At 48.5% G+C, this 10,502-nt stretch overlaps 1 protein-coding gene across 1 annotated transcript in view; it reads right to left on the bottom strand.

The window, feature by feature from the left end:
• The window catches only part of E(Pc) (Enhancer of Polycomb), a 70,444-nt gene that overhangs the window by 4,545 nt on the left and 55,397 nt on the right, over nt 1-10,502 (bottom strand). The window contains exons 13-14 of the mRNA XM_077627459.1: nt 2,576-3,153; nt 560-773 (exon numbers count right to left, since the gene is read on the bottom strand). Coding sequence (XP_077483585.1) covers nt 560-773; nt 2,576-3,153 — 792 coding nt within the window. The remainder of the gene's footprint in view (nt 1-559; nt 774-2,575; nt 3,154-10,502) is intronic.

Below are 10,502 nucleotides of genomic sequence, written 5' to 3'. Positions count from 1 at the left end.
TGCACTATTTTCTTAAATTTGGGTTTGAATTCTGAAGGTGCAGCCCAAACGTGAATTAAACCAATTAAACGTGAATTAAACGTGAATTAAGAATAACCGTACATTTTTCTCAATTGCCTAATCCAAAACAGGCAGTGCGGCCCATACTCGGATGCGGCCCTTACACAACATTATACGGTACATTACTTTTATGGCCATGCTTAAAAAAAAAAAGCTTTTCAGCTTTAATTTAAACAAAGGGTATTTGTGCTCAACAATATTCAAAACACTTGACTGGATGCAGGGCTAAGCAACCGAAGATATTAGCACAGCTCTGAACTGAAGGGCGACAAATGTACAGTTGACTTTTGCCAATCTGTTCAAATTGTGCAAACCTGATGCCGACAGAACCAAAGTGTCAGTTAGATTAAATCAAATGTTTCAATATCAAGTGTACACTGAGTGCGTGTTATTTTCACTGAAAAACTAGCTCTATTTCCATCACGTTTCAACCCTCAAGACCCAAGGCATGTCGCCCTACAAAGAAAGACCAGACGACAAAGAGACAAGGGCCACCCACTTGTTCCCTTCATTTCCATTCTGCTCCAAGATGGAGTACCGGAGGTCTGTGAGTGTACCAGGGAGCTTGTTTCCCAACTCCGCAGGTGGCAGTGCTGCCATAACATGTGACGAGTCAGCCTCCACACCAGCATCCCCAGGAGTTTGCCCTCCGGGCTGCTGCTGCTGCTGCTTGGGCACCATTCGCAGTGCATCCACTTCACCAGCTGCCCGAGCTGCAGAGAAATACGGACACAGGCCGACTGTAGCACCTTGGAGCCAATTGTACCTTGGCAACACTCAGACAAGACTTGGTACATATGTCCTTTCACAGTGCAAACTTTTACCATCAGGCATTTAAGACAACGTACTGCTTGACCACAAACTGGGATGAGCAAGATGAAAGAAATGGATGCAGCACAAGTACTAAACTGCTAGCATTGTGCCATTCCTTCTTCCTTGTCTAACCCATCCTGATGTAAAAATACGCGCCCTGCAGGAAATGCCAACGCCAAGTTCTTCTCAAGCACACTCATTTTAAAACTTGAAGGGACACTAAAAAGTAACATGACTTCTAGCCAGATTGACAGGTCAGTATTTTCTGAGAATAGAGTTGGCATAAGCCAGAAAACTGTAAAAGTGAGACAGACAGCTACGCCACTCGACAGCTCTAGTAACTGTGCCTGGTGAAGTAAATTCTTCACTGGTTGCGAGTGGTTTATGGCTCTCATAAGCAACGCTATGTTGATGGACAAGTATTCTCGGAATAGGAGGAAAGCAGCATGGTGCTTGCTTCATGCGTTGCCCATCTGACCTGTTTAAGGCTGTCAAGCACAGTAAATACAGAAGCACAAACCACGCAGAAGCTCTCATGGTCATGCACACTCTTTCTGAATGGCGACACTGTCATGTCCCAAGAGAGCTCCAGAGCACGAAGGGCACTAAATGGTGTGATGCCGCTGTCTTTACATACATGTTGTAATAAAGGGCCATGTGACCAGTGGCCCACACGGTTTTGTTTTCGTCTGGCAAACGACAAAAGTGAGGAAAACGGTTTTGCCACATTGCTGCGGCGAACAGCCTAACGACAGTGGCCCTCCTACACTGTTACATTCATGTCAGAGGTGTGCGTGTCTCAGTGCACCATGCAAGAGGCGGGATTTTTACATGGTTGCTTGCTGTGCCAGCAACACCTCGGCTCAGCCCTCACGTTGGGAGCCCCACGTGAAATTCCGCTGTCTCCCACATATCATAGTTAACCAAATTAGATGCCGCAGCTCACGCCAGACAAGTTGTGAAGGTGATAGGACTAATGACATGGGTGTAGGCGTTATGCATGCCACATATTTTGGAAGGTGGTTTGGTTTATGGAGGTTTAACATCCCAAAGCGACTCGGGCTATGAGGGACGCCGCAGTGAAGGGCTCTGGAAATTTCAACTACCTGGGGTTCTTTAACATGCACAGACATTGCAAAGTACACGATCCTCTATAATTTTGCCTCCATCAAAATTCGACCGCCGCTGCCGGGATCGAACCCGCGTCTTTCAGGCCAGCAGCCAAGCACCATAACCACTGAGCCACTGCAGCGGCATAGAATCAAATAAAAAAACCGCACGCTTTGGCGTTGTGATTTTTTGAAGTGGATGGTTAGCCACGTTGGTCTCATCTCCTGCGATATGCGGCAAAGCCCACCTGAGGAAATTCACATGAGGTCCAAGCCTAGTAGCATCTGAATGTGATCAGTCCTCACAAGCGACGAAGAAGCAAAGAGGAAACCTTTGTACTAATTTCTTGACACTTTACACTCAATCTTAGTATAACTCGCCCTACATTGAGGTTTTGCCAATGAGACTTTATATTCACAAATTTTTGAACAGTTGGAAATTCTCAAATCGATTATGAACCTATTAACAATCATATTCACTTCGTATTCGAAATTTCGAGTATTCGGATATTCGCAAAACCCCTAATTTAAACTGAAACTAAGCAGGGCCATAGTACAATATGGGCACACATGCACTATGAGAGTTCCCTCACCAGCATCCACTGAGGGGCCATTGGCAGCTGCAGCCGCCACTGCGAGCCTAGCCTGAGCAGCCGCTGTAACACTCAAGCCGTGTCCGTCCGCTGGCGTGGCTGCCGTCGTCGTCACTGACGGCGAGGACACCAATGAGTTCAACATGCCAGACACTTCCGTTGTGCTCAGCAATGCCGAGACGGCAAACTCCACGCTGGCAGGATCCAATGTCGAGTGTGACGACCCGCCGGGCGCTGCACTCCCAAGAGCAGGGGCCGCAGAGGATATGCCCCCGCTGCCCGACTGCCTGGAACTGCCATCTGCGCCGTCACCCGTGCTCGATGACGTTGCACCTTTTAACCTTTCCAGCTGCTTGCGCTGCATCTCGAACAACTCCTCTTGGTGGCTCTGGAAGCTCTCGTAGTCGGTCGTCGGAGCTGACGACGAGGACGGGACACTGCTGGGTGCGGACGTACCCGGGTGGTTGCCACCAGCCCCTGCCTCAGTGGCACCCATGGGGCCGCCCGTCAGGGGCTCTGGCCGTGACGATGGCTCGGGCAGCAGCCCCGTGCCGTTTCGCTGTGGCCGGAAGTGCAACCTGCGCACCAACCAATGCCCAGTGCGTCACGGCCAGCAGAAGACAACAGGATGGAGGCAACACCGGCGTCGGCTATTGCAGGCCTGCTCTTAACGACCAACTGAAATGAAATTATACGAGAAATAAAAGACTACAACCTTGGTGACCTGCAATCTGAATGTTTATAAGCTGTAAACATAAAGGAATGATCAATATTGGCAGCAACAAAAATAATTATAAAAAAGAGCATGAATATCTATACATAAACTAACGCTTTATGGGAGTTTAACGTCCCAAAGTGACTCTGGCTAGGAGAGCCGCCGTAGTGAAGGGCCCCGGAAATCTCGACCGCCTGGAATTCTTTAACGTGCACTAACATTACACAATACACAGGCCTCCAGAATTTCGCTTCCGTCAAAATTCGACCGCCGCGGCCGGGATCGAACTCGTGCCTTTCGGGCCAGCAGTCGAGAGCCATAACTATTCAGCCATCGTGGCGGCTATACATAAAATAACCTTAAGTACATTGCTAACACAAGTTTTCCAACACTGTACACTAAGCACGAAACAGGTAATATAATTATTGGTATCCAAATATTTAAATAATCCAGACCCTAAACAGCGGCACCAAGTGGCCCACAGTAGAAGCTCGCTGTTATTTTTTCCACCAGACCACAGAAAAAAGGATGTACCAGCTGAGAAATGCAGTAGCCAGGAAATGAAGTAGCCGAACACAGCACATGAAAAATTCTACATTTCTCTTCACACCCCCCGCCCCTTTTTGTATTTTTTATAAGTGCATTACAGCTCTCTGGAATTTGCAAGGCTTTGTGGCCCTCATAATCAATGTGCGAAACAGCCTCGAATGGCCGTCTGCCTGAGAAACTGTCGGTGGAAGGGAGGGAGCACGTCGCAGGAGTTGCGGCACGCATGCGTTTCTGCGCTCTTTTCCCGATGGCTACTTTAGTCCGACACAATCATCTAGTAAAATCTTGAAATCCCATCTTTTAAAGGGACACTGAGGAGAAATTGAAGTCGGCTTGTATCGATAGAATACCAGCTTCTGACCACAAAAACGCCGCTCTTACTGAAAACAAAGCTCTTGTAAGGTAGAAAATAGCAAGAACCAAAATACAGGTATCCCCGCCACAGGCCAATCTCGCAAGTACAAGCGTGGTGACGTCATAGGACAAGAGGCGCCACCTTGGAGGAATTTTTCTTCCTACATGGAACCGCGAATCTCTGAGGCTGACAAAGGAAGGTTGCGCGGTTCAATATTGAAGTAAGTTTTGTTTTAAAACCGATAGTGCACTTTTATCACACAAGGAAGGCAGACAAAAGACAATCTGAATGCTGGAAGCAAAGAAAACCGATGCTTGGCGGCGCCACAGGCGGCCAGGAGAGTTTCGATTTGTTATGGCGCTTCGCGTCTATGAGCTTTGCGTGCCCTGTGGTTTTGTTTTTGACGTGCCTCGATATACAAGTGCCGAACTGCAGAGGAATTCCAAGTGCCGCTTCAAGTGCTAGTTAACCTTTGAAGGAGCCTGTTAAGGCTGGTCAGATGATCACCACGGTCGATGAAAAACTAGGATGGCACGATGGTCGGCGATCGTACAAGGCAGTTCGCAGCATCTTTAAAGAGCACTTGTATCTTCGCACGCTCACCCGGCGAAACATTCCCGGCTGTGCCAGTCAACTTCAAACTACTTAACGGAAATTGTTTATTAGGGACGGGAGACAAGGTACAAGGCAGTTAAGAAAAATTGCTGATGGCTTAGCTCCGTTAGGCCAGGATATACGTAGCGAAAGCGCGGAGATTTCTGCATCGGAAGAGTGCATTCACTAGATGCGCCTTTATTGATGGCTATACCATGAGCCGTCGTGGCGGAGTGGTAGCATCTCCGCCTCAAATGCCTCAAATTCCGAGTCTCGGCACAGGATTTTTTTTTTATTCAGTGAGTGGGCGGGTGGTTTCAGTGGCTCCCATAGATGCCGCCACCGAATACGTTGGTTAGCCGTTAAGCGCAGGCTCTGTTAAGGCACGTTTATGCTCCGGCGCACGCGCGCGTGCGCTGCACGGCGACGTCACATCGGCCAAAGCGAGACCCTCTATATTCCAACTGCGCTCGACTGTCGACGCGTTCGGCGGCTTTGGCGCACTCTATACGCACTGGCGGAGACTTGGAGCATGTCTCTATTCTGCGCTGAGTGTGCCAGCCGCCGCCGGCCCGGCCAGACTGATTCGGCTCCCTGGCGAGGCGCGCGTTGCGACGTAATTCAATAGCTTCGGCAGTTGGGCAGAGCTGTTCTTTTCGAGCTCTCGGCTAATTTATTCCATTCACAGCACACACCTGAAGGTACATGCAAGTGGGCGAGAGAGCCCCATCCAGTGGATCCGTTTGATCTAGCGGAAGCCGTTGAAGCGTCGTGCGCCAACTTTAGACGCGACCGCCCTTGAGCAACCATCCGTTTTTTGTGGCAAAAAATAAATAACTTGGCCCTTGCAACCGTGGGAGGATGTCGCCTGCTGCACCGTGTAACCGCGCCGTTCAAGGAATCACAATCCGTTGGCCCCAAAGCCCCGGCCAGCCTCCGATGGGCGCAACGCGCCGTCCTTGTCCTGGCGCCTCGCGACTCCCCGCACTGGGGTTATGATATTTAGTTTGCAACGGCTGCTCACTGAGGAAGGGGGAAACGACCCGCCGGCGCCTAACCTAACCGTGCTCCCTCAAAAGCATCGCACGCTCTGTGGGGCTGAGGTCGCTGAAATGCAGGCCGGAGTTTTTGCGAGAACTACGTCGTCGGGTTCGGGAACGGGATCCACTGTAACGCTGGCAAGACGCCGGTGCAAACATAAACGAAGCGACGGTAGCGACCCCCGATAGATGCCTTCAACGTGCGGCGGCGGTAGCCTTCATTTCGGCAGCTGCTAGGCTGCACCGCTAGCCACCAGAAATCACAGAGTCTGCGTTTACGTCACGTTTCACGTCACTCCGTCCTATGACGTCATAAGAGTTCTCGAGTTTGAATCGGAGCGGCGGGAAAAACTTTTTTCAACTTCGAATCCAAATTTCCTTGAAATAAATGCATCTTGCGCTTCGGGACAAGTGGCAACAATGCCATGAAATGCCGAACTATCAGATTTTGCTAACAAAAAAAATTTGATAGATTTCTCCTCAGTGTCCCTTTAAGCTGCAGCTGGTAAGAAAAAAACAGATGACAAACAAAAGGTTTGGATTCAACCCGTGCAACTGCATCACATATAGTGCAGCTCACATATAATCATCCGCAGCCTACCATGTTTACATGAATATAATGAGTGTTTTCCTCACTTCACCAGTTTCAAAGGGGGAGCCTGGTCTTGAAAACAAAATTTTATTAATGCAGTCATAATTATGAAATCTTCAGGGAACATGTATTTTTGTGTGCTGATCCTACGTATGTCATTCAATTTTTTGTAAAACAATTTCCTGAGCACTTATGCAATTTTTATAAAAGTATTTCGTGAAGAGCTTTGAAGAAATTTCCTGCGGGGAAACTCGCTGAAATGTATGCCATTGAGTTCTCTTGATACCAAGGAATGCGATAAGGGTAAAATTATCATCCTGGCTATCATTGAACTCGAGTTAAAGGGTATTGAAGTTGCCACTTCAGAAATAGGAATACATACTTTTCTTTACATTTCTGAAGCGACAACTTTAAAACCCTATAACTTAAGTTATAGGTTAGGTTAGGTTAGGTGCTGCAAGTTTCCTGACACAGTAGCTGTCAAGCGCTGATCGAGTGTGGAGCCCGTGTCGTTGCTGTTCTGCGTGCGCGCTAAACGTAGGCTGTTAAAATGCTGACACAGAGTAAAGCACTATTGTGAGGTGGTATTCGCCAAGTACCAGGAGAGGACACTCCTACAACTGCAATGTAAGAGCTTAGTTTGTATTGCATGAGTTTCTATGGCAGCTAGGCCGGGACCTGCTCATGAAAACATAGCAGCCAGGAAAATGCAGCACTGTGGCAGTGAGGTTCTACCATATTTCCCACATGAACTTTCCATGCACAACTATACCCAGTACAGCCTCTGCCCACGGTTTGAGCAGGATACCACGTACAGAACCTGCCCATGCAGGCTGCCTGCCTGACAACGTTGCACCTTCTGTGTGATGTTACACACTGCACATATAATGTGTGACATCTCTGCATATGCAAAGCATACCTAAAGCATCTGCAGCCACAGTCACTAAGCAGAGGATGCACCGAGAGAAGAGCAAGGAGACCAATTGTAGGTGTGTTACAATTCTGCGCACGCGAAACAATCACTAAGTGCAACTGCGAGTGATGATGGTTGAGAGCCAAATAGTCTCAAAATTTTACATATATAAAAAAATGTGGCAGACAAAGGTGAACAATTTTTTCATGTGCAGAGATTGAAATAAGTTGCATTCAGTTCACTGCTATACAGTCGAGTTCAGATATATCGAAGCTTGATATACTGAATTATTGTTTATATTGAACAGACCGAACATCCCCTTGAAAATCCCACGCAAAAGTATAGCACTGCTGTTTGCGTACATCAAACTTGTGTTCAACAAAGCATTCGATATACAGTTGATCCCGGATATATTGAATTATTGCCTACATCTAACAGTTGTAAAATCCCCTTGGGAATCCCATGCAAAAGTATTACAAATTTGTTTGCGTTTATCAAACTTCCGTGCAACGCTGTGCTCCTCGCAAGTGCACCTCTCTCAATACGACCCACCCTGGAAGTGGGCTTCTCCTAATAGAGTCACGATCTTCCCGAAATCGCATCTCGAACGCGGCGCTGGCCTTGGACACTTTTGTGCGGGGCTGCATAAGTAAGAGTCATGTGAGGAGAACTTTGTGGGTGTGAATGAAAATGGGAATGGCCATAGGGGCATGCAAGGAGCTGCAAAGAGGGAAACCGTACTGACCACAGGCCCGCAGGGGCCCGATTTCTGCATGCTGATTGGCCGACTCTGCTGGCGCAGCCAAAACAAGCGACGCCAGCTAGCTGTCAACAACGTTTTGGCCATTGTGGCTGTCACTGCTGTCGGTGCTGCTTGGGCATGTGAGGCCAATGTGAGTTCGCTTGTGACTTGTAAGGTCCCGTGCATTTTCTTTTCGCTTTATTTGCGTGTTCGTAAGCCATGAACGCGAAAAACACAAGAATGTGCACCTAGCAACAAAGGTGGGCATCATTCAACGGGTGGAGGCCGGCGAGAAAAAGTCTTTAGCTGCCGATGCGATTGGAATTCCTCGCAACACGCAGAGTACAATCCTCAAGAACAAAGCCTGCGTGAAGCTGAAGGCAGCGCAATCCAGTCGCCCTGGAGCGTGTCGTATACTTGCTCCAACCTACGACAAGGCCGAGAAAGCTTTGTACGCTGGTTTTTAGAGACATGTGCCAGAAACATCCCTGTCGACGACCCAATGCTCATGGAGAAAGCGAAACGGTTTGCTGTAGCCTTCAGGGAAGAGAGCTCCACTGGTGGCACTGGTTGGCAGCAGCGTTTTAAGAGTCGCTACACCATTGTCGGAGAGACCCTCTCGGGTGAAAGCGAGGCGACCAGAGCAGCACTGACACGGAGAAGTGGCCGTCCGAAGAGTGGCCAGAGATTTACGATAGCTTTTCAACGTCACAAATATTCAACGCAGATGAGACAGCATTGTTTTGGCAAATGTTGCCAAATATGACCCTGCACCTGAAGGGCAGTGCACGCCATGGTGGAAAGAACAGCAATGTGTGCGTCTCGATTCTTGCTGCAAATATGGATGGGTCATGCAAACTGCGGCGACTGGTTATCGGCAAAGGCAGGTCACCACGCTGTTTCAAAAACACGAAAGGCCTCCCGGTTCGATATGCATTTAATAAAAGGGCTTGGATGATGCGATCTTTTCACCGAGTGGCTGAGCTTAGAACTTGGGATGCCGAACTCGAGAAGTCAGGCCGCAAGGTTTGTCCACTTCTCGACAACTGTTCTGCCCATCACGTCATCTGCCAGTTGAAGCAGATCACCATAAAATTTCTGTCGCCAAATACAACGGCGAACCTTCAACCTCTCGATTAGGGCACATTGAAAGCGTTTAAGGTTCGTTACGGACAGCTACTGGTGCAAAGGCTCCTAATCAACCTTCGGTTGAGAATCGAACTCAAGGTGGACCTCCTCGGTGCCATACAGATGCTGGCTGGCGTCTGGAATGATGTGTACTACTTCAGCAAAGCAGGATTTGTGGTGGCTTCAGACGACAGGTGTCTAGACACAGAAGACGACGGCGCTAGATACCTCAACAGCGAGTTTCATGAGCTCTCAGCGTTCACAGGCGCCGTTCCAGACGGCGTAACAGCACAAGAGTGTGTCAGGGCTGATGACGACGTGCAAGCCGTTGTAGATCGTGCTGATGCTGAAACTGTGACTGACATCATAGATACCAAGGAAGCAGACCCGAGCAGTGGCAAAGATTCAGGCGAAGAGACCCAGCCGCCATGCACTGCGGGTGAACTTGCACCCGCGTTCAGTGTCATTCGTCGCTCTTGTGGTGCAATGGAAAACCCTGGACTTTCACATTTGGATACCATCAGCAAGCTTGAGAACAGCTTAATAAACTTCATGGTGCAGAAGAAGATGCAAGCTAAGCTCACTGACCCCTTTTTCTTGCGAAACAAAGTGCGGTGGTTGTGGAGCTGTGGTTTAGATTTTTGTGGACTTTGGAAGAGCAAACTGGTAAGTTCCACTTGTCACGATCCCGGGGAAATTGCCCGAGACGTACGCAATTTTGAAACAAGCATCTAATAGGCGTATTTTATATTTCGAATTATCGATATATTGAACTTTTTTGCAATCCCCGTAGAGTTCGATGTATCTGGGATTGACTGTATTGCCTCGTACCTTAAGTGCCGCTTCTTCTAAAGATGCTTTTCAAACCATTATCACACGTGGAGATGGATCGACAGCGCAGCTTTGGGCAGCTGCTGGCAGTGCTGGTGAAGTGAAAAGCTCATTTCGGTGCCGCTCTTTTTTCCCTACGTTCCCCTCCCCACGTGCACGGTAGCCTACTGTACTGGGCATCACCTGGTTAACCTCCCTACCTTTGTGTTGTTGTTTCTCTCTCTCTCTTCCACTCATTTTCCACGCCGCATCGCTGTCATGCGGTGAACCCAACCTAACCAGGCTCTTGTAGTGGCCCTTGCCTGGCATGCATCACTGCCAAAGTCATTGCTGAAGACAACTGTACCTTAATTTTAATGAAATTACTGTATTTAAAGTTTACCTATAACAGGATGAAACATGTTATCATTGGCAGTGGCTAGTTGCAAACCATCATACATTGCAGATTTGATGTGATGCAGGTCAGGC

This window comes from Amblyomma americanum, chromosome 6 (assembly GCF_052857255.1).
Source record: "Amblyomma americanum isolate KBUSLIRL-KWMA chromosome 6, ASM5285725v1, whole genome shotgun sequence".
Lineage (NCBI taxonomy): Eukaryota > Metazoa > Arthropoda > Arachnida > Ixodida > Ixodidae > Amblyomma > Amblyomma americanum.
This window is presented reverse-complemented; position numbering and strand designations above follow the sequence as displayed.